This window comes from Strix uralensis, chromosome 6, assembly GCF_047716275.1.
Source record: "Strix uralensis isolate ZFMK-TIS-50842 chromosome 6, bStrUra1, whole genome shotgun sequence".
Lineage (NCBI taxonomy): Eukaryota > Metazoa > Chordata > Aves > Strigiformes > Strigidae > Strix > Strix uralensis.
Genome location: NC_133977.1, coordinates 40,875,589 through 40,900,687, shown reverse-complemented (window position 1 = coordinate 40,900,687; position 25,099 = coordinate 40,875,589). Strand labels below are relative to the sequence as shown.

The window sequence follows — 25,099 nt, the reverse complement described above, 5'->3', positions numbered from 1 at the left end:
ATGAGACTTTGTGTGTGTGCATTTCTGCAATGGTACTATGCATAATCAAATCGCAGCTATGGACATTAAAGCCAAACTGAGTCTTGATTTTAGGTGTTTTGGATGACTTTGAGAAATCTGATTTTCAGAGAGCAAGCGCTTAAAACTTCTTTCAAAACTGTATCTTCTTAAAATTGCACACCTAGCCTGTAAGTGCCTAATGGTCACTGCTGAAGTCTCGCTAGCGTACCCAGTCCTACCCCAGCAGATCAGCCCCCAGAACAAGAGCTCTATGCTCAGGGATTTTTTGTGGCTGCTCTTATTTAACATGATTTGTTCGCTGGAGCTCAGAGCAATGAAACCCAGTAAATAATACACTGGACAAACAGAGAAGATAACAAAAGGAAATAGTTAAGGTACTATAATAATTTTAGCCATTCTTTTTTTCAGGTCACTATAATCTGCCCAAAGATAACTAATTGTTCAAAGTAAACATTCCACTCCGACCACAAAAGGAATCCATTACACAAACATATAATTCACAGTCATTTTTAGTGGGTTGTAAACAGTTTGGAATGAGCATAAAATGGGACAAAAATCAAAGTGAGCATTTAGAAATGAAAAAGTGTTTGCTACAAAAGGTCAGTCCCTTTACTTGGCAAACTATGTAGAAAAGCCTGGGAAAATGTTGAACACACAAGCAGTAAGGGAATTTTAAAGCCAACAACCTCCCTGTTTCTTTAAACAGACATCGGAACCTATAACTGGATCCTGTCAAACAAACGACAGCAAAAAAACATAACAGCTGCTAAGAAGTAAAGTTGAAAGATAAAGTTTTCTAAGCTAAGAACCTTCTCAGAAGTGGACTAAAGGTCTTTCTTAAATCTTTAGGCAAGGTTATGGATCCCAGGGTGGCTTTTAGGCATTGAATCAAATATGTAATTTTGTGTATCATTCCTGTCAGAGCATCCTGTGCTCCAAGAAAAGCAACAGAAAACAATGTCTGCAATGTCCAGTTTAGAGTGGATACGGTACCTGTAATCATCAGCTTTGCTGCCCGCAGTGTCATTTTTCAAGTCATTTAGGCTGATTTGAGAACACTAACTTGGATTTGGGAACGGAGGGAGAAAATGAAGGATGTTTCAAAAGAGAGATGAACGTTAAATTATATTTCCCTGGAGCATTAGTACTGTATTTCTTTACAAAACCTAAACTACACTAGATACCCTCGGTAGGTTTAAGATACTGACTGCTCGGGGTGTTCATTTACTCTGTCATTAGACACACAGACAAATGATCATCCCTGGAAAAAGGTTTAGTATCAGACTGTTTTCACACAATAAAATGTTACTATGAGAAGTACTGGATGGCATTCTGTTTAGGTACAATGCAGACTGGTATTTTTATTTTTTTTATGTGTTCTATTCATGTCTTTCACATATTTAAAAAAAAATGCAAAAAACCAGCCAGGACTTTTAAAGGGTCGTGGATAACAAAATAAATAGGCGACTCAAGAAATGACTGGAAATAATATCTGGCCTAGAAACACCAAAAGTCTTGCAATGGGCCCCACCCTTGGCAGGAGTGCACAGCATGTAAGTTATAGTACACTGAGAGGATTGTCCCAGGCTTCCCTTGAAGCAGCGCTCAGCTCAGGGTTGGGGCTACCTATCAGAGACTTTCTGGGGACTAGAAAAAGTGTGGAATAGAGATTGAAAAATTCAGCTCAACAGATAGACACAGAAAAGTCTGAGTTACATCCAAGGTAGGTATTGATGGCAAAGTAAAAGACTACATGGAAAAAACAAGGAATACACTGTTCCATGAAATAATTTCCCTCCAAGTCCCTGAGAAAGTAAAAAGTTAAGAAATGTTAGTAAAGTTTGAGTAGCCACTGTACTTCTTCAATCTGATTATTGCATGGTTCAGAATTATTCTCTTATCCTCACCAGCTCACATCATATACCTGGGATTTTTTTTTCCATTTAGGATATTGATACCAAGGGTGCAACACTCTTTGTTACTATTGACTATATATCCTGTATATGCTATTGACTTCAGTGGCACAGGTCTGTATAGCTAAATACTTGGGAGAAGACGTTCATCAAAAATTATGAATGAGTAAAAAATACAAGAAGAATGAAGAAAAAAACTGAGCTTGCTTAAAAAAACAAATGTGACAATCGCCTTGCAAGTTTACAAGAACAGGAACATTTTTATTGACTCTATTAAACTCCACTACCAGCTCTGCAAGATGGCTGAGTAAATGCAGAAAGACCCTCCGATTCTCAGTCTTATTTCAATAACTACAAATAGCAAGAGAAGCTGAAAAAAAATGGAATTCACTCTTGAACAAGTGAATCCTTGTCATATAGATAAGTATGCATTATAGTGTGAGAATTTTTAGACCAAACCTTATAAAATACTTCTGTCCTGAAATGGTGAATAAACAAAGAGTAGCCTAGGGGATAAATGACCAAAATCTGATCTAAGTTGCAGCAAAATGCTTTCAAAATAATTCCTTTGATTTCAATGTAGATACTAATTTTAAAATAGTGTAACTGAACAGGAAATCTTGCCAACAGTTAATGACACCCTCTACATTTTTAATCTGTGAGAGAATATTACTACAGTTGGCTATTGTATGTAACCTCATCTACACAGGAAAATGTACTAATTAATATGGTTTATTCAGATCACTGATAGACTTTCTCTCTGTGCACAGTGATAATGTTTTAAAAATCAGAAGACCAAATAGAAAATCAATAGGTAAGCAATAATCAAAACCGTGAGCTGATAAATAAGAACACAACCGTTCAGCAAAGTATGAATGTTTTGTAAGCAACATTTAGGGTTAGTCTCCTAAGGTCTTTTTTCCTAATAATCCTTTATCTTAAACGAAGCATGTGAGTAACATTTTTGGTACAGTTACAGTATGTAGATGATATATTTTCTAAATAGGAAAAAAAGCTTTTCTACCACAGCCAATATGCCAGCTGTACTGAGTATCTAGGCCATCTTACTAAGACTATGAAAGTAAACATACAGTTTTCATTAAATGTGCCTTTCCCATAATTGGTACATAAGTATTTCCCATGACTCTGCAGTTGAGTATCTTGGCTGGAGGCATATCTGGCCATTAAGAGGAGGGCTTCAGATCTGTTGAGTCTCAGCCATGCCGGGAGACTTGGCACCTCCACATACTGCTTCCTAATACCAACCCCGGTATAAAATGTCATCAGAAGCTTGCATAAACATTGGACTTAGCTTCACATAAATTACTGCTGTCCTGAGATAGTTTATGCCAGAACTTAGTAAAAACAACACTTTGAGTAAATAGAATGTGAGTAAATGCAAGCATCTTAATCCAAGAATATGATAATAGAAAAAAAACCTGTATATCAAATATAAACTCATAAATATAGCGATAAAATTAAATTTTTATCTCATGTCATATGATTAGCTTTTATTTACATATTAGACTCACTAAAAGGGGGAAACTTCTCTAAGTCACAGCGAGTTTGAAGGAAACACAAGAACAATAATGCAATACTCGGAATGATGAACTCCTTTCAAGAAACAGTGATATTTTCATTTTCTTCCGTGAATATTTCTCTGATAACCACACAGATAATAAACATCCAATTAGGTTTCTTGGATTTTTCTATTACAGTTCAGCAGTGCAAAGACCGCTGGCTTCACTTCTCCTGGAGGAGTGGTCAGATATCTCAAAACATCTATGAAATACCTAGCGCATCTTTTGGAGAACCTCTGCTAAGATCATAACTGAACAGTCAATTAGACATGTTCTGCATGGTGTGGCATTTTTATAATCTAATCTCTGCCTTTCCTTTTCATGTTCTGAATTTCTCCTCACAATTCCTCCTCTATTAATAGTCACTTCACACATTTCTCCCTTTTCTTTGTCTCTTTCTTTATCCAGCCTCCAGCCTTCCTCCAAAAAACCAATGCTACTATCTCCCCCTACCGAACGATCTCCAGTTTTTAGTCTCTGACTTCCTGCCAATCATTCTGGGAATAATAATATCCCAGTGTTCTCTTTGTTGTATAATTAAAGCATGAATTTTCCAGAGTTTGAAACTCCAGGGTAGTTTTATTGCACCTTTCACTGTAAAACCAGGTAACAATGATGGAATTAAAATAGCTTTTTCCTTTGTGGTTAACGGTCTAAGTATCTCTTTATTTTTCATTGTTCTGAGACTCCAGTATATGGCAGTGACAATGGGTTCACCCAGCCTTATTCTGAAAATAAATTTTCTATCTTTTGCAAGATATATGTTTCCCCAGATCCCTGGAACAAGTTGTAAACTTGTAACAGATGGTGATGAAGCCTCACATTTTTATACAATACATTTTAAGATTCTGCATCTACCGCATGTACCTTCCAAAGAAAATGACCTTCAATGAGAGAAGATACACTCTGCAGAAAGGAAGGCAGGCAACGGTGTTAAGTACATCTTTTTTATACTACAAAAATCCTTCTCATTAATCAAAACTTTTAATGAGGATGAATACTCATTCCAATATTCTTATAATAATCTGGCTTTTAAAAATAACTGTAAAAATTAGACACCTGCACACATTAAAATAATATGGTCACGCTAGAATAACATTTATTTTGGTTGAATGCAATTCAGGACTTAGGAAAAAGTATTGGCATTACACTCACCAGAGACTTCAGAATGAAAGTTACTGACATTTTATTGATATTTAGCATTTGCTTACCCAGAGAAAGACTAAAACAACAACATGTCAAACAAAATATAAGGAATAATCAGCATGAGTGGGTTCTATTAGCGTCTTATCATATAAAGAAAATGAAGATACAGAATGTGATATAGTTCAGTTCATAACTATATTATAAATTGAACTGCCTGCCTACCTTGGCAATTCAAGCAGAGTTACAAGGTTAAAGTTTTGATTACTAAAATTTAAAAAAAAATAGTGTTAAATGTTAAGGAACTCACCTCTTTTTTCAACAGCTTTTATACACAGTCTTACAAACTGTGGGACTGTAGATTTCTCATGCTCACAAACCAAGTGCAAATGGGAGCCAAAAATTTGATCTACATTTGGAAAAAAAGAGGAAGATACATTAAGGCATATTATTAGTAGTGGGATTTTTCTCTCTTCTGAGCTTGCATATTAATTAAAATCTCAGCTATTGAAGATGGACAAAGTTGGAAACAAATCCGGTTTGATTCCTAGCGGTCATTAGCTTCTGCCACACAACCAAATCTCTCAGTATCTGCCACCCATAGCACTTGGATACTTCCCCCTGGGTTCAAGTTTCAACTGCTATTTACACCTTGACTTTGACCTTTCTGAGGCTTGAAGGTCTCTGAAGTTTTCTTGGACCTGTCATAAAAACGTGAAGGCCATTCTAGAGATACAGCTCCATATCTTGTTGAATCCAAAATTCTACATGATACTAGCTGTTGTTCCAAACCTGAAACTCATATTGTTGGGTAGCCTGTCTTCTCCATGCAGACGGAGTTTCACTCTTGCCATACAGTACAGTAGGAGTGCAAGGGCTTCATTACTTTGCATCTTTAGGCCTTAGTACAATGTCACTTCATCTTTACAAGAGGTTTTTTTTTTAATCATCAAATTACCTGTTTAAAAAAATAGAAGATAGTAGATGTCTTTTGATGAGGACTGAATCTTAAACTCAGTGTAACTTGTGATCTGTGTTGTTTCTTTGATGAACAATCATTTAATTAGATAATGCTACCTTTCAGGTTTTATGATTTTAAAGTTTTGATCAACTTTGAATGTTGATCTTAAAACATATTTGTATAAGGTTAAACTCTTCAGATTACTAATTAGCTACTAGCACCTCATTTCTGCTCTATATGTTTGAGAAATTATGAAAAGAGCAATCAGTAATGGGGACATTGTCAGCTAGAATCAAAATGAATCAAACAGATGAGAGAAACTAGTCAATAGGAGCCAGTTAAATGCTCAAACAATAGGAGTGTACTATCATCATTTATGCAAAGAGACAGTCTCCATATAGCATTTCAACAGAGTACTACATTTTGGAAATTGGCGTAGAGGCTTTGAAAATATTTTTATAGATAGCTGAAGGCTAGTAGCACAAGGCTGGGCTCTGCAGAGCAAACCCAACAAGGACGCTCACTTGCAGAACAGCAGGAGCTCCTGCCATCCCCTACAGCTCCCAGGGCACTTCCTCCATGGTCAGTCCCACCATCTTCTACCATAATTAGTCTGAGCACTTCTCCCTCCAAGCTGCGCACCTTTTTCTCACTAACAGGCAAAACCCCATTTGTTTATTTTCTGCTTTACAAGGAGCTTTGTTTTTCTGTCATTAATCACTACTATTTCTTACTAAGCTAAGATTTCAAGAGCAACTTGATTGCCTTTTCTTTCCTAATGCCCCAGAGTAGGGAACAATCAGGGAAGCAACGTGCAGTGCATGGGATGGTTTGGACTTCTTGATGTGTATCAGGGAAGTTTATTCCAACACCTCCCAATGCATGTGATCTGCATTCTGGTAGAGTACATCAAAGCCTGAATTTAAGTTAGTCGGAGTTTCGACTGCAGAAGGGATGGAGGACTGGGTTCACAGAACTGCACTGAAGAAGGTTGTGTGCATGTGTGGCGTTAAGCATTAGCGAACAGTCTGTTACATGTTTTGGGGTTATGTTTCTGACAAAGCACAGTCTGGTTACATTTTCTTCATAAAACATTTATAGCTGCCTTCAGTGGTAATTATATATACAGAGATTTATGATTAAAATGTACTAGCACTTCCTCTTTTGACATCTTAATTGTTTTTTAAAATTTTAGCAAAGACCTGTCAAATTCTTTGCATAATATGGAATGGTCTCCAATGTAAAATATTTAAAAAAAAAAAAGTATCTTATTTGGTGGACAAAGACACTTGTAAACAATTTCAGAAGTAAAACAGGCAAAGAACTGCACTGTGTTTAGATGGCAATACATGAAGAACAGAAACAAAATTAATTCATGAATGCTCAACAACTTCTATTCTCTACTATAACCACCTTATAACCAAATTCCAGGATTATTTTGCAGTTACTCTTTGAGTCCCCAGTATGAATGCAAAATACTTGATATTCCTGGGAGGAAAATTTTAAAAGGCTGGAAACTGTTATGCAATTCTCACCTAGTCCATTACTTCTTTTCTGGGTGCAGATTCTGCACTATCTCCAGCAAAATATTTAACCTCATTTTATGTACCTTTCAGTATATGGATATAGCCACATTCTATATCCTGCAGTTAAGCTTTAAAACACCTCTTCTTTAGAAAATAGGCACTCAGGATTTTTGTCTTGAACGGAAGGGGCAGCAAATCAATATTAGTAGTAGCTGGGCATCAAAAGAGATTGTGGTAAAACAGCACACAACTTCTCTGGATTGTTTTTTTCCCCTTGTAGAAAGTCATGAGTATTTATAAGTACCTGATCTCATGAGTCATCCAAATACTCCGAATTCTGGGTAATCCTGAACCGCAAACTCTGTGACTCTCTCTAGTCAATTGATTTTTTGCTGGATCTGTTTCTGTACATAAACACGGGAATGGCAGTAGTTACACTGCCATATTTACACTCTTAGAGGTCACAGGAATAGTTGAGGAACACTCAGATAAGATATATTTTTGCAATATTTTGAAAACAAGAAATTATAAGAATGGCAAATTACTAACTTTTGTAAACTACATTTAGGTGCAACTAAGATGAAAATATTATTTTCTTATTCTTTTATAGGTGTGTATATATATTTTAAAACTAGTTTAAGGGGAAACTGTCCAGGACATTTTTGCAGTAAATAAGAACTGCTCCCAAAGGAATAAAAGAAGCAGAAAAGCCTTTGTTTGATTTATTTGTGATAAGGCCCTTCAAAACTTCATTTTTTATGACTCGAAAAAAAAAAAGATGTACACAACACTCCTAACCTCCTGTTATGACAGTTTATGTTTCCTATCCAGCTTATTTAACTCAAATGCCTGGGAAATAGACACAATTACCACCTTATGGAATGCTACTTAACTTTAAATGCTCCCCTCTGAATAGAAATCCACTTTATCTTCTCAGAGTTATTCCAGTTTCTCAGGAATTATTTCCTCTATAGGCTCCTGAAATGCTCTTGTTTCATCATTTAAAAATTTAAACTAACAATTGTTCAGAAATATCTTTTATTAGAACAAAGGCAATTCCCATACAGTGGATTCTGTTCACAAGAGCTTGTACAAAGGAGCTGCATACTATGCCCATATACAGCTTTAATCATTCACTCTTTCAGCTGTTATCAATTTAAAACCAATGAAACTCCCACACTGAGTCCATTTGAGCAGTCAATTTTAATATCTTGGGGCATCTGTAGTTATTCTGAATTGGCTGCAAAAGCAGAACTAACAAGTTAAGCTCTAACCATAAGTCTACATCAGGCTGGTAAACCATACATCAAACACAGACAGTTAGTCAATACTGTAGTATGAAAAACCAACAAGCATTTTTAAGAAGAGCAATATATTCATAATATGTTTGGTGGTATGGTTTACATTACACATCCCTGATATCCACACATTAAACTTTCTATTTAAGATGGTGGGGTGTGTGACAGCTTTGCACATGGATATAAAATGAGACACCAGAAGAGGAGGGAATGGACATTTGCAAGTTGTATAATATAAAATGATGATTACAGCTGCAATGAATTGCTCGTTCTGGGGAGCTTCAAGTTTTCCCTGAGCCTGACAGAGCTACTTTTTTGAGTAGCTCTCGCAGGCTGCAGCAAAGCCACTAATTCTGAGCTGCAGAAATCTAGTCTATGGGAGACAATACTTCTGGAAAAGAAACAATTAAAACAAAATCACTAAAGCCACATCCTCACTGAGAATGTCATTGTTTAACTGTTCTTGGTGTACATGGATGAGATGTGGCCACACTTGGAAGGAAATCATACTTCAGTGTTTTTTATTAAAAAAACAGGGAAGGGCATGGCTAATATTCCCATTTCTCAGGGAGAAGCTCAAGTTCTGACATGAGAGGAGAACGTATAATGGTGTAATGCCCAAGTTTTTAGAAACACATATCTATGTAATTCAGTGCCTTCCAGGAACAAAGTTAACTCTGCTACATCTGGATTTGAACTGTTGGACTACCAGAGCTTTGTATCAACATCTAAATTGTTTTCTTTGCATCTGTTTGAATGTTGGGAGGGAAAAGGGGGAAAGAGAACAAAAAGGCAAAATAAGAGAGGAATGTACAGAGAGACAGAACAGTAGGTGCCACAGCAGTGAATTTTTTGGGATGTACTTGGAAAGGGCCATATTCTGAAAGGTGACTTCTTCTAGCTACTCAATACGTAGAGTCAGATATATTAAGTCAGACATTAAAATGATGCTGATCCCAGACAGAGGCTCCAAATAATGCCACGACGCTTTTACAATAAGTGGACCAGGTCCTCAACTGACTGAAGTCAGTGAGGTTGTCAATGGAGCTCCCCTGATTTATGCTAGCTGGGAATCCTGCCAGTCCTTTTAACTTGGAGATTTACTATATATCGTTGATCTGTGATGGTCATCAATTTAAAAAAATTACATTTGTGAACAGTTACTATTAAGTGGCATATGAACCGCCAGATTTGTTTCACATTCTCAGAAAAAGGGAAAATAGAGAGTACTGCAGACACTAGTCTCTTTTAAGAAATTATGGTGTTTTACTGGGGACAAGAGCTCATTTGAATTTAAAGACAGTGGGTCTGCTGTACTCCTCAAAACTCTCCAAAAATTAGATATTTTAAAATTATCTGAATTATTTCTGACCATCATGTCAAAGGAAAAAATCAATTTCTCCAGTGTTTACTCATCCACAGGGTTTGGGAAACATACTTCCAAATGTCCACATAGTGGTCACGGAAAGAAAGAAACACCCTTGTGACCCACTGACCCTGCAAGTCAAAGACAACATTTCCTAACTTTCTCTAACTTATTATGGGCACCAGATCACTTGCTAAATTCCTGTATATCCCAGAAGAACACACCAAAGGTAGGTCTTAATCTACTCTTTTGGACTTCTCATGAGCATTACACTTATTACATTGAACTACTCCAAGGTCCATTGAGACGTATGAAACAGTAAAGATGTTTTCCCTTGTCTGGAAATAAAATGGTTGGTGATCTCTGTGCTGCTATCTGCACAACCACCAACATATGCTGAGCCCTGTTCTATAGGCTATCAAGCCAAATCACAGCTAGTTCCTTTCACTAGCAATTGAGTGGCTTTTATTTTCATCTTGAAACAGTTGTAACCATTCCAATTTTTATGCTGTTTTGGTTTTTGCCTTAACTTAACTTAGGAAATAAATTTAGTGAAGTTCCTTCAGTATCTAGCTTTTGGGGAAAAAAAGCCACCCCAAAAAAACCCCTAGATTAATTTCTTGCCAGTTTTCCTCATTTTTCACAGTGTCATTTATGTTGTTATTCATGTTTTTTACCATTTACTGAAAGTGTATTTTGTGATAGTCTATTACTAACACAGCCACCATAGCTTTAAAATCGCAGTTTCACAGAAGCACTTTTTTTGTGGACTAGAAAGGCTCAGAAATCAGGAAGTTAGCAGGCCAATATCAAGTTGAAGGTTGGCAATTCATTTTGGGTAATATTAAATCATGACAAAGCTCAAACATAAAGATCAAAGTTCAATTATAGACTATAAAGTAGTTTTAAAAGAGAAGATTTATATATTATTTTTCTAGCATATTAGTGCAGATTCTGTAAATTCTGAGAATATTTCAGTCCCGAGGAACTGAGGACCCCTGCCCTAGCATATAAATTTGAACACAGTTATTCTCAAAATAACACTGTAAAATGGCAGACACTGAACATGACTCTTATTTTCTATTTCTAGCTCTGCATGCACGTGTGGATATATATGAACATAAGTGTGCATGTAGACACATACACATTACACAAAATTACTGTATTACACATCATCTCAAAAATGGTTCAAAATGTTTCTAGACCAAAGATATTTTGTGTAAGCATGAGTGAGGTGGAACAAGGAGGACTGATGATCTTCATTAGAGCTCTCACTGAAGCATGAAAAGCCCATTGCAATGAATGGAGCCAATGTGCTGTTCCCATTCTGGCTTTTTTTACGCAAAGGACTAGAAAGCAAATGGGACAGTGATGACAAAAATAACTTTTTGTCATGTAAAGCATCAGCGTGTCTTCATTTTCAGATCAACATGCAACTAACATTTACATGTTGGTCTGCTACATTCCCTTGCCTATTATCCTCCTACTTCTTATTCTTCTCATTTATTTACTACATGGATATTTGCTACATTCTACAGAAACAAAGTTTTGTTAAGAGTTAAATGACAATCACATAATTTCTAGATTTTCTGATAACAGTGTTGGCAGAACAAAGTACCCCAGGAGATCAAACTGCTATTTAATTTTGAAGCCTGTATTCCCAAATTTGGTTAATGCGGAGAAACGTGTTGCGTCTTCTGGCCAAGAGTGTACACACCAGTGACTAACAGAGCACAGAACTGTGTTTAAGTGAACTTACCACCTTAAAATGTATTTACCCACGACTATAATTTACGTGTTAAATTTATTGGAGTTTTGGTTCCAATGTGACATACAATGTAAAAAATCAATATAGATTTGAGAGCTTTATAGTGCCCCTGGCAAATATGAATAGCACTTGATGAAAAGTGAAGGTTTTCACAGCACCTACAGTGCCACTGCATTGGAGTAATTAACACCACACGCTTCACAGATATTTATATCAATTCTTCACTAGCACACAGAACAGCTCTTTGTCAGAAATTCGGTACCAAGATGTCCTGCAAGGCTTTAGACACACTTTTATTACGAGCCCCTATTTTAAGGGATTTACAATTCTGACAGAAGTATTTCCCTATGGGATAAAAGTTAGTATGCATGTTCTCAGAGCTGGAGGAATTTTTTCTTGTAAAAATTGGTTAACATTTTTTCCCTTAAGAAACGAGCAAATAAATACTTTTGAGAGGTTTCTGCAACCATTTAAGTCACCTTTAGAAAAATAAATAGATGCATCTTATAATACAAAATTTGGCAAGCTTTTCACTTTTAATCTGGGTGGTTGCATTTTGTGATTTAAAAATATTCTAATGTGAGCCTAAAAATTAACATTTAAAAGTGGTCTCTCTATAAGCACTGCAACTGCATTTTCATAACATTTTAACAGATTAAGGGATAAACTCTGGTGAAGACAATGAAGGAACCTTATCAAATGAGCATTTCACATAGACTTACCGTATATTGGAATTAAGCCGTGCTAACGAATCCTGCCTCATTTGCATGGCCAAAACCTAATCCTAATGAAACTTCATGGTAGATAACTAACATGTTTTCTTCGTGGTAACATTAGTTCAGTAGTAAAACTGTGCTGGGTACCGATTCCAAATGACTGTGTCACAAATCATGCATCTTCGTTAGCCGTGGAAGACTACCCCAGGTAGAACCAAGCTATGTTTATGAATCAAGAGCTTAATACAACTGTAGCCAAGCCCAAATTCATCTGGCTTTCCTAGAGAGATATATTAGAGGGTGGATTTGAGTTATGCTAATGAATCTGGATTTGTTAGCAGGGATCACATCTGATCCCTATGTAACACCGCAGGAGATTCATCAGCTACACTTTATTAAACTAAAAAAACCAACCCTTAAATCCAGAAATTAAAAGACTATAAATTACAATTCTATTACTGTAACAAGCAAAAAAAACCTAATATGATGCATTCAAATCCCACCCTCAGCCCACAGAGTACTGCAAAGAGGCAAAACCCTCCAATGTATTGAAATCAGATACTATGAATGTGTAAGGAGAGATCCTGAAAGTTTGCTGTGTGAATGTACACACCTCACACACACACACATATATATTTATAAATTACATTTTTTTAAAGTTCTGTGACAGATAGAAGCAAAAGCCCATCACGAAAGCACATAATGATTTCATATAATGAAGACTTTCTTACAGTAAACAACATTGCACTGAAAATTTCTGCATGTATCTAAAACATAAGATCTTAATTCATAAAATCTTCTCCTTCTCTTCAGACATGGGCCCAGCTGGTGTTTAACTCTTGTGGCTGCTTTAGCTTTTGCTGGCTGGGGTCAATCTCTTGGCCCAGGACAGACAAATTTAATATACACTAGCAACACCCCTTGCCATTTTTGACACACCACTGGAAAACTCACACTCCAGAGATTGACAGGGGCTGCTGGCAAAATGCCTCTTTCTAGTCAATTTGCATGTGCAGTTGTGGGTTTCACACATAATAATTTGGGAGTGCGTAAATTTTTAAAGCATTATTCCAGACAATATTTGAAAACATGGCTTTGCTTGATTATTAGTGGTCAGAATGCTACTGCCTTCAAGTTAACTTCCAGCTTCTTAGCAAAACGCTTGCTCCTTGGATAGACTAACAAACATGTTTTATCAAAGAAACAATTTTTTAAGGATATGTGAAAGTGATGGCTGACCAACTTAACAAAAAACTGGAGTAAGGAAAAAAAAAATCACAGATTCAAAGCATTTATTATTCACTGGCATGTATTTTAAATTGTTAAAAATATATTTTGTTAGCGAGTTAGAAAAATAATGAGAGAAGACAGCAGAAAGTATTCCAGCCTACAAATTAGTCAGCACAGCATCTGAAGTTCCTACTTCAGATTCTAAAATATAAAACTATACCAACATGAGTTTCTTAAAAAGAAACGGAGTTGTGCAGCATGTTGACTTGCAATGTGCATGGTGGGTGCCTGTGTTAAATGGAGGGGCTTCTACCACCTGTACACCAAAACAGAAAAACTGAAGCAGTAGTCAGCACAGAGATAGATATAACCATACGTTGATTTTTTTCTTTACAGTTCAGCAGTGTAAGTTTTGTGAGATACAGCAACAAAAACATATCTAAGAAAAATTTGTCAAATGTACTTGTTCATTTAACCGAGAATGAAAAATTCATTTGTGAATTTTTACATGTTACTCCAAAAAAGTATATAAGAACAAACACACCTTTAATAAGTCCCTTTTCCTGCAATGTTTTCAAGGAGGGTCTTCGGGAGATGAACTTCTTTAATCTGCTTTTAACTCGGTTTCTGTCATTTGTGTCAGAAGCACTGTAGTTCAGTCTGAAAACTAAAAGAAATCAAAAGAAAAAGCTTCAGTGAAACAATATTTTTAAACTAATAGCAGTTTTCCCAAATATACTTATAAAATGATGTGCATAGCCACCCTAGTAAAATCATGCGGTAGGTCAGCAGTGTAGCTGGTTGGATAGTTCAAAACATCTGATTAATACTTTTGTGAATAAACATGATGAGTTCACTCTGCTGGTTATTCACAGAGTTGTATTATTTATTGCCCATAAGTATTTGGATGGCGACCAGTTTACTCATGAAATGTTCATGAATCCCACAAGTTTCACATGGATGATTTTTCAACTAAAACTCTGGACTTAAAGCGTGCTATGCACTATTAGCTATATACTACTTGTTATGAGAAAGGATGGATGGTTACACCACTAGCGAAGGACTGAATTCTCTTGCCAAGATGGATTAAGCGTTATATATATATTTAATGCAGTTATAGAAAACATGGCTATATGCCATGAAATCTGTGCAAGATGCATTAATTTATGGAAAGAAAAGTATTCCCGTCCTAATGATTATATTTTATTATATTTAGGCATTTACCAAACTGAGAAACATTTTGAGCTCAATTTATTCCTGCTCTGTGTCAAAAAGACATAGAACCCAGATGCAAAAAATCCCCTGGAGGAAGTTTCAAAGGCATAAATTTAACTTTTTCTCTGCTGAGGTGCTTACAGGGCACCATCATAGCTATCAAAATAAGCACTATTTGTAGGAAGGAGAAACTCAGCATGCTCCAGAAGCAGCAGCGATGCCATGGGAAGATCATCCCCAAAGGTTTCCCTGAACCAGCAGATTTTTAAAGTTTTCTAACAAACCACATGAGCCTCACCAGCCTTGAATAACCCTTGTCCTGCATCCTGGGCTCTCTTACCCTGCCCATTACTCCAAATACTGAGCAGGGTAATGGGGCAGCCAGAGCTCTGCAGCCTTTCCTGGCAAGGATCTCCAGCTGAGAGGGGTGACTTCTGCTGCTTTCAGAGGAAAGAATAGCTTTCCATCTTCCCTTGAAAATCAATCAATCATCAATCAATCAATCAATCAATCAATCAATCCACCAAAACACAGTATTCTCCATAAATTGAACTCACAGGAGTTGGCCCACTGTCCCTTAAACAGAATTTCTAAACAGTGCCCCCAATAATTTAGCTGTGGTTACAGAGATGTTCCCTAATCTCCCCTATAATGCAGGATCCAAAGGAAGAGAGAGAGAAAAAATAAAATTATGATCAATATTATCAGACTATTTTGTAGCAAAAAGTTTTGCATAAGTTATAAACAGAACCAGAATGTTTAAAGGTGCACAATTATAAAACAATGGCAAGCGAAAACAACTGGTTAAGCAACAGTAACAACCCTGGAATATTGTGGTTTACATTACAAATCTGATTTTAACAGCCAAACTTATAAAATGGTTTATGCTTTGCTGTTGTCAAGGGAGAAAAACTTGCCAAATTGTTCATTTTAAGTAAATAGAACATAGCCAATTAAGGAAAGCAATATTTAAACACATGCTTATGATGATCAGAGCATAGTTTGCTTCTGATTTCACTACTGATTTTAACAGAAGAGTGCTCCATTTTCCCACAGCACTAAAATGACCCCACACATACTTCCACAAACTAGTAATCACACAGGACAAATAAAAGGACACTTTACTGGAAAATACACAGCTTGGTACAATAATCCATCACTTATGAAAAATAGAATTCACATTTTTTAATGGTAGCATTCTTGGAGTGATGTATCATAGAATATAAAGATTAGCATTCAATTGATGGTTGGTGCTTTTTTAACATTATAGTGGAGTACTTTTTGTTCGAAATTGAGCAATCCTTGGCAGGGACAAGCTAAAATTCCAAGTCACTTGGCTGTGCTATAAAAAGAACAACAAATGGATGTTTCTAATTCTGCATCTTAATGGTACTTTGAAACAGTGAAGTGAATTGTATTTAGTTTGGGGACTCTTGTTGCTTAGGGTCATTCTGTCCATAGCAATTCATATTTAGGTTTGCTTTTTCCTGCTTACAGTGAAGCTTCCCCACTGTAAATGATGCAGGAGTGAAAACGTCTCTTAAGTCACTTAAGATGCCTGCCACATTTCCCATTCTGTGGGACTCTGAAGAGTTTTATGCTCACTTGAACTACATGCTTAGCTCTGAGCATACACCAGATTTGTTAAGATGTTCTAACTGAAGTGAACGTGGTCATACTGTGAACAATAGGATAGGGGACTGTCAGCAGGGTAAAGATCCCTCTGTTTAGAAAGATGCATTAACCCAGCTGGAAGTTTTATACCTGAAACAGTTATTATGGTGTTAAAACTACATCTAGAGGTAGGAATAATTATTGTCATGGATACTTTTGTACGTTCTATGTTGACTTGTATAGCACAGAGTTAAAAACAGCAGCAAAGCTAATTTTGATGATTTTCTTATTTTATTCTATTAAGTATGTGTGAGTCACCAGAGGGAAACTCCAACTCTCCCAGAAATTCAAGGGTTTTGATAGCATGTTCCAAAACCAAGCTTAGCCAGAAATATTCTTGTTGGGATATCATTTAGAAATATTCTTTCTCTTTCCAAACCATTCTTCTCGCGATATACCCACATTAAAATGACTTTGCTATTATATTTGGAAATACAAAGAGGACCAAATGTTACTTCCAAGAGAAAAAAAAAAAAAAAGTAGTTCTAAAACTCAAAAACCACAATAAATACTTTTTGGAGTACCTTCCTTTTTAAATTTCAGGTTCTGGATTTGGCCAGAAGAATACTTCATGAAAGAAAGCTGGCAAACATCAAACATAAAAAAATGGAAAGCAGTTCCATATAGAAGTAAAATAAGACACTTAAGGACCTAAGAATAAAATAATAGGAAATAAAATCTACCGCTTGTTCTACTGTATGCTCCCTGGCATAAAAAGCATAGGTGTGCCTTCGATTCATTGTACTGAATAAACTCATATCCTCAGTTTCTGAAGCTATTCACAGTGACATATCCACATAAATGCTTCAAAACCAACACAGGATAATTCCCCTCCCTTTGCACAGACTCTTCAATTAAGTATTTCTTATATCGCACTAAGAGCTTCTGAGACAGAAAAAGGAAACCCATGCCTGCTTTTGTTGGGCCAGGGCCTTTTAGAGTATATGTAGAGGGGAAGCCAACAGAATTCAATATTATGCTAAATTTCTTCTGCTAGTGCAAGTGGGTGCAAGGACACTTCAATCCAGTAGCAAAAATGTAACGGATACTGACTGACTTTCACATTTGGCCAGAAATAAAGTTGGACCCTCAGATCTCAGAAAAACATTTCTGATGACTTTGGTCAACTTTATTAGGTCTCTATTTTTTCCACAGGTGGGAAAGGTATGAAGGCATAAATAAAAAAATTGAACTATCTTTTCCTCAGACAATTTGCTCTAGAATTAAGATATATTAAACCACAACAGCTTATCACACCAGAGAAGTGTGATACATATTGGGTTCAAAAAGAAAATTGTATAAACACGTCATTAGGCATAAAAGAAAGAACACACCTTTGGCCCTTAATGTTGCATAACACTGTAATAGCATCAGCTGAATTAGGAAGGATAACTATAGGTTAAATTTTCTGGGAAAAAAAAAAATGCACCAAGAAAAAAATTACCTGTATTTTTTTGAACTTATATAAATCCTCTGAATACTTATTCAGTGCCCCAACTTTAGCCTTAATATTCTTAATAATATATAACAGGACTATCATGTAAAACCACAAAATAAAAGTCTGTACAAGAGTTTCTACACAAGAAGACAGGTGGAAGGAAAGAATTAATGCATTACCTCCATATCACACAGTTCTGCAGAAATAGTACCAGCAGGGTCAATGGAAGTTTTGAGGCATACAGATGAAGAATTATTTGCTATAATTTAATGCACTAAACTGTATATATGATGTAATGAGACTAAACATATTAAAATTTAAGCAATATTAAGCAGTGGCTAACATATTTGCAAGGTGAAGTTACAAAAGCCTTTCTCCAGGGTTTTAGCATGGCCACAGCTAAAAGAACCAGGCAAGGCTCTAACTTTTTCAGGGCAAGGATCAAAATTTTTATGTGATTACTTTCTGTGAATTTAATCATGTACCTAGACAATATATTTCTAGCGTACTGTTTTTCCTCAGTGTGATGTTCTGGGCAGAGCCTGAATGATTCAGAAAGGAAAATGTTTTAATATGTTCTAAACAGCTCCATATTTTACTGGCAAGATTTTGTAACTCCATGTAACATGATCTCACAATTCTTCCAATGACTTTTATTTCACTCTTAATTTACAAAACACTTATACCTAATCCCAAGGGTTTACCTATGATTAATTCCTGCCAGGTACAGTATATCTGAACACTTCTAACATGTTGAAAGCATTGGTTTTTGAAGAACTATCCATTAATGACTTTCTGAACTGTGACAATGGATATTGACAGTGCTTGTCAGACTAAAGCACTATTGATTGTCTCACATCATGTGTATTGCAAAACCAATTTCTTCCAAGTACCTCTTCCTAACTGAAATACGTTATTATGTTGCCTATCTGTTTATTATAACACCCAAAATTATCATATGTAATTCATTTGGATGGAAAGGGCTCACAAAATGAAGAGCAACTGTGGGAGTGAATAAGGCATTAAGAGATTCAAATAGCTTTACATTACTACCTTCTTTTCCATTACCCTTGTTCTGCAGGAAACATAAAAAACTACTCTGGACTGCAATTTTTTTTTAATACTCTTGAGGACTTCAAAATTTTAGAAAGTTCTTAGAAATTGAGATGACTTGTAGTATAACGACAACACCCATAATCTGAGATTTAATAATAATAAAAGTGACAAGCTTGACCATTGAAAATACAGAATACACCGATCAAAATCCTAACTGCAACATTCTTAAAATACATATGAACAGACCAATGGACTTAACTGTGATCTGTGATGTCTTAAACTAATCATTTTCTTAAGTGCTTTACAGACTCTTATCCAGAGTCCTCAACAGCATCTTGCAGGACTGAATCAAAGCTGAGATGGCAAAAGGGGAGGTAGAAGTAGGTCTCTATGACTTTGGATAATGAAAGTGCCAGTCTAACAGCAGAACTACCACATATGTGTGAAAATATTAAAGTAATTAATTACTTAATTTTAAGTAATAGGAATGCTTAATTGCTGAGTGTCTTATCCTCCTGAAGAAATATATCTTAACGTGCAGAGGCGTATGACTATGCCTACATTTCAGGAGACACTGTAATCTAAGAATATATAATGACTCATGACTTTAAGTTCTATTGGATTTAATTGGAACTCAGAATTCAACAGTTTTTTGGATATTTTTGACCTGCAGCAGATGTGAAACTACTGCTACTCCTTTAAGGAAGGAGCAACATGAATTATCTCCTGTATAATTCAGTGGTCAGTTTTTCAACCAGCACCAAAGTTTTGAGAGTGACAAAACCAAGTTCCTGCCTCCTTCCTTCTCTTTGTGATGTTCTGAGATGGAGTCAATAAAGTCTGCTCACTAAGGATAAAGAATTCACTTCATCTACTTTATTGATCTAAACACTTTTGTCAGTCATCCTATTTTATCCCTTAGTGAAATTCCTGGGCAGGTCTCATGAGTTATCCTCACACTATAATTACTATATCTTTTTTGTAGAAGAGTAAAATGAGAGGCAGATACATGGTCTGCTTAAAGGGACTACACAAATGATTGGTGGGGAAAATGCAAGAATTGAACATTACCTCTAATCCTTATCTTTATGATAAGCTTTAAAATTACAGATTTGATAACTACAGAGCATAGACCCAAGAACTGCAGCATCAGGTGACAGAATGGGTATCACTGGCCAGGAAACGCTTTTTTTGTTTGTATGGGCACCAAAGGACCTGAAGTCATTCAGGTTTATGGTCTCAAAACAGGTATTTTGCCGCAGCAAGTATATCTGCATTTATAAATGTTTATGAAGCAAGCTCAGAAATAAACAATAGGAAAAAGAAAACAGTGATTATACAGTACAAATAACTTTTCTGTAATATGACAGCCTAACAACTTAAGTGCTCAGTAGTGTCATTACACTTGTGAAATTTGTGTGCATTAGCAGTAAAGATTCAGTAAAATGACTACATAATTCATATTTTGCATCATGCTCTTATGCATATAAACTTAAAAAATTTTGTCCCCCACTAATAATAAATGGAAATAAATGAATATTATGTTAAATAGCACTACACACATTGTGAAACAAACTGGCACTCCGCATACAGCTTTTCTTAGTGATATTTGTACCATAAATATTTAGAAAAGTAAAGCAATATTTCTGACTATGTATTGGATTTGTAAAGGAAGATCATACCAAACTTACCTGATATCTTTCTTGAATAAAATAAATGGGGTTTTTCTAGAAAAGGAAAATGCAATAGGCCAAATCTATCTGGACTTCAGTTGTGCGTTTGCTATGATGCCAAATGGGAAATTATTAGTTAAACTAGAGAAGATGTATAGAATTAAAACAATAACTGTAAAGTGACTAAATAAGGTATTAAAATGAGCTTTGTTGAAAGGAGAACTACTGTACTGAAGGAAAGTTACCACTGCAAGTCCTTAAATATTGGAACTGATTTTTATGCTTTCATTAATGACTTCAACAGAAAAAGTAGGAGCATTCAAAAAATACTTGACAGTGACGCAAGGCTGGGAATCTGAGACAAGAATTAAGATATCAGATAAATTCTTAACAATTTTGAGACTGGAAGCTGGAGAAACCAGATTAGACCTAATACTACCCAATGCATGGTCAGAGAAGGATTAATACAAAATATTTCTCTGAGTGTGCAACCTTGAATACTCATGTGTGAGCTGGGAATTCATGCCAGGAAAGGTGCAGGCAGTAGCCGTGAGAAGTATCAGGAGAACAGGCTGCTGAGCTTTAGAAAGCGGACGGGGAGCTTGGCATGTTTGGCCAGCTAGAAAAAGGCTGAGAAAAGCTATGATTGTTCTCTACGAATTTGCTGGTGGGGTGGGAAAAGGAGCAGGAGATGAGCAGAGGACAGCAGGGAGGGAAAAGAGCTGTTTAAACCGAAGAACAATGTTGGCACAAGAATAAATGAATATAAACTGGCCATAATACGAAGTTCTAAAACACCCTTTCAAAGAAGTCGTGGTGGCAAATAAAACTAAAAGAATTTAAGATGAAGTATAATAAATTTATGAAAGGGGACACAGAACACAGTACCTTGTGACAGGAGGGACTGGACTAGATCACCCAGGACATGCCAAGGCTTGCTTTCCACAATTTTTTTGGTATTGTCACAATATTAGAAATGCTATTATACACACTTAACTTGAATATAAAAACCACAATGCCAGAAATCAATGAGTTCATTTTATTCATACAGTATGACCAGTTTATGTTCATGTAATGTAAAACATGTGGGACTTGGATGAAATCTGCTGCAGTACACAAAGTCAGACTATTCAGGCTCTAGGAAGAGACAGTACAGCGTGCTTGGGAAGGGGAAACTGGTCTCTCCAAGCTCGTGTCAGGGATTAGGACTCTTGACACAGCCTCTTTGCAAAAAAGTAGCTGCAGTCTGTTACCCTCCTTGAACTGAGGAGGGCAGTTTTGTATGAGCACAGATCACCAAGGACTCGTCTGATCTCAAGTCTCCTTCAATAGTTGCTTTCTGTTAAATTTTTAGGTAAAGAGTGATCTAATTACAGATGAGTACAGGCAAAAAGCAGGAGCATGATGGAGATGCTTTTTGTATTTGGTGTACTTCTCTCCTTTAGAGAGGGTTACTAAAATTCCCAGGAAAATACTTGATAACTTGGATGGTCTAACACATAGGAGTTGGACAGTGGTCCTTGCCCTTTGCTACCTGGGCAACTCAGTGCTGCCTTGTTCCAGTGTTTACAGCTGTACAGTCTCATCCCACTTATATAAAACACGATAGTTACTGAGGAAAAAAATTACAATATTTGAATTAATTACTTCTGAAATTGACATATACAATATGAAAATATTATTTAAGCAGACTTCCCAAAAGAAAACAAACATGCAATTAAAGGTTGAGGAAGACAGAGCAAGGAGCTGAAGACTATTTCCAGATCGAGTTGAACAAATAATTTACAAGTAATACATTCAGGGTTTTTTGGAATACAGAATTCTGTTTATTGTCTTCTGTTGTGGAATATATGTCAATAACTTTCAGGTCTTTATGCTTAACTCCTGACTGAGTTAGTCTAAAAAAAATTTTCAACCCTTTGCGAATAATATGAATAGTCATTACTTACACTAAATTGCTCAGACAAAAGGACAAGAAAATTATACAGTTGCTTTTTTCTATCAGGAGCACCAGATAGATTGTTGTGCCAAAAGAAAACCCTTCTGAGTGGCTGGGTATTGCTGGCCATGGGTGAGCTTTTAACTTCAAAACCTACATATAATTCTGCCTTATGCTTTGGAAAACAAACTATCTGTAGAGAACAAGGGAGACTTGATATTGCTGTATTTATATCACCATTGTTAAGAATCATACAAATGATTCATATATTTAACTTTAGATGTGCGCTTGGATACCTTGTTGATTCTTTTATTCAGATCAGATCTTATGGGACCTTTTCAGAAAGAATATCATACCAAATAATTTTCTTTTTATTGAGACTATTGTCAATTATATTTTGGACTTTTAAATTTAAGAAGTAAATTATTTTAAAATTTAATATTATTTCCATTGCAGTCAGCCTCCAATTATATTCATAATCTTATCTTTTTTGACCCATGATGAACTTCTAAAGGTTCTCATACAATAAAGTTTAGAATTAATTCATAGTGCATGTTATGAAAACCAACATGTTAAAATTATTTATTGCCAATGAGAAATGGTAGTGACATTTGTCTGTTTATTTTTTGCTTGAAACCACAGGTTCCAGTATATTTTTCTCTTTTAATACAAGTTTAGTACTTTCTAGTGAATGTGAATGTCATAGTTTATGAAGGAGAAAGGCACACCCATTATCTTTAAAGTAATCAAAAAATATCTCACCGAAGACCTGAAATCCATTTGCTGTACTCTGTTTGTATGTCAACTCTACTTTATCAAATTACCTCTACCTCAATCAAATCTTTAGAGTAAGTATAACTGAACAAAAGATCACCCATGACCGCATTTTTAAAAAGAATAAGTGGATGGATTTAAGCATCCTTTTTACTTCTTACTTTAAGTGAAAGTTTTGGTAAGAATCTCCAACATCTATATTCACATAAATATAAGCCTTAAACAAAGTGACCTTCATTGCCATAAAACTTAATTTCATGTTTCTATAGAAATTATTTCTATTTGTTAAAACACAATTGATTTTAAAACTTTTCAGCAGTTACAGCTCTTTCCTTACAAGATAGTGTCAGAGTTGCACTGCGAGGACACAGTAAAGACTTCCACTAAAGGTGCTTTGGGATCTGCATAAAATCAACATAAAAACATGAAGCAGACCGAAGAGACTATAGCTTTTGTGTGAGCCTACCCTGTGGAGGCTGCTAGTGGGAGAAGGTGCATAGATATGCTACGGGTCAGCCTCTTTCTTGGGCTGAGAAAGGGTAATTACAGCAGGAAAAGGAAAGCCCACAATGAAGCTGCTGGTATATTTAGCCACATATTATGTTAGAAGAGTTTACGTTGTAAATTTGACTGCTTACCTGAAAGCTCTGATTCCAGCGTATTAAAGGTGTGGGCTTTTTTAGCACTGACTTTATCAGAAGTTTTCTTCTAATAAAGATCAGGTCATACAGTTCAGTTGTGTAACAGCAGACAGAAACTATACGATGCCTTCTCTCTTCCTCATGCTACCACTCACAGCTTTGGCTGAGGTACAAGGTGGCCTGGGAACCACGCTGCCAGCTCCCCACAGCACCCACCCGCTTCCCCGAGAATCTGGTGGTGGCTCCTCGCCACACAGGCAGCACGAGGGCAAGACGTGGGTCTGAAGAGGACACTCCGATGTGGTCAGCTAGAAGTAGGAGTAACTGAGACCCCAGAAATGAGCATGCCCTACACTACTAGTGCAATGCTCTTGCTGCAGTAGTAGCTGCAACCCCAAGTCCACCTGGCCCTTGCATAGGGGCTCAGAGGGGGAGACACTGCAAGGCATGTGGTGACATTTAGTACTTCATCCAGTCTCCAAAACAGCTGCACTGGAACAAGCTGCCTGAGCAGGCAAACAATTACTATATATCAAAATTTTTCCTGAAATAAAATCAGGTCAGTCATCACAACAACTTTGAGACACTTCAATCAGCTACATGTGGGGTTTGCATGGGTGCACTGACTTTATGTTTGACCAGCCCCGGTTAAAATTCAGACAAAATGTTAAAAAGATACAATAGAAGACTGTTTTAGCTTTAAAATTAATGTTCCAGCTGACAAACGGCACAGGGGCTTAACCTACTTTAGAACATATTTAATAGCATAATTTAGTCTCTAAAAAGAAAAGCAAAATAACTAATGATGGACAAATTTAGAGGTCAAATCTAGTTCAGATAAACATTCAAAAGTTCAGATGTTTAACCAAACCTTATCTTGTCCATGAAAAGCCTTAACTGAAGAGCTCTATCAAATACAAGGAAAGCACAGAAGATTGTGAAAACTTCTCCTTACAGAAGGAAAACTATTATCAGGAGCCAGCACCTTATTGCAGCACTCACGTGTTAAGCAGTTAAACATCAAAGAAAAGCAAAATATTTTCAGAAAACTGCTTTGTGGAAGTAGTAATATTTGGATGAAATCCAATACAGAGAAAAGAAAATAATATTAAGGGGAAAGATAATACAAATGCAATTAGACTATCAACCAATAAAACTTAATCTATC

At 36.1% G+C, this 25,099-nt stretch overlaps 1 protein-coding gene across 5 annotated transcripts in view; it reads right to left on the bottom strand.

Annotated features, from left to right (window-relative positions):
• Window positions 1-25,099, bottom strand: part of ARHGAP15 (Rho GTPase activating protein 15) — a 326,332-nt gene that overhangs the window by 124,028 nt on the left and 177,205 nt on the right. For all 5 annotated transcript variants that reach the window (XM_074873787.1, XM_074873784.1, XM_074873788.1 and 2 more), the window contains 2 exons: window positions 14,067-14,189; window positions 4,968-5,066 (listed from right to left, as the gene is read on the bottom strand). In XM_074873787.1, coding sequence (XP_074729888.1) covers window positions 4,968-5,066; window positions 14,067-14,189 — 222 coding nt within the window. The remainder of the gene's footprint in view (window positions 1-4,967; window positions 5,067-14,066; window positions 14,190-25,099) is intronic.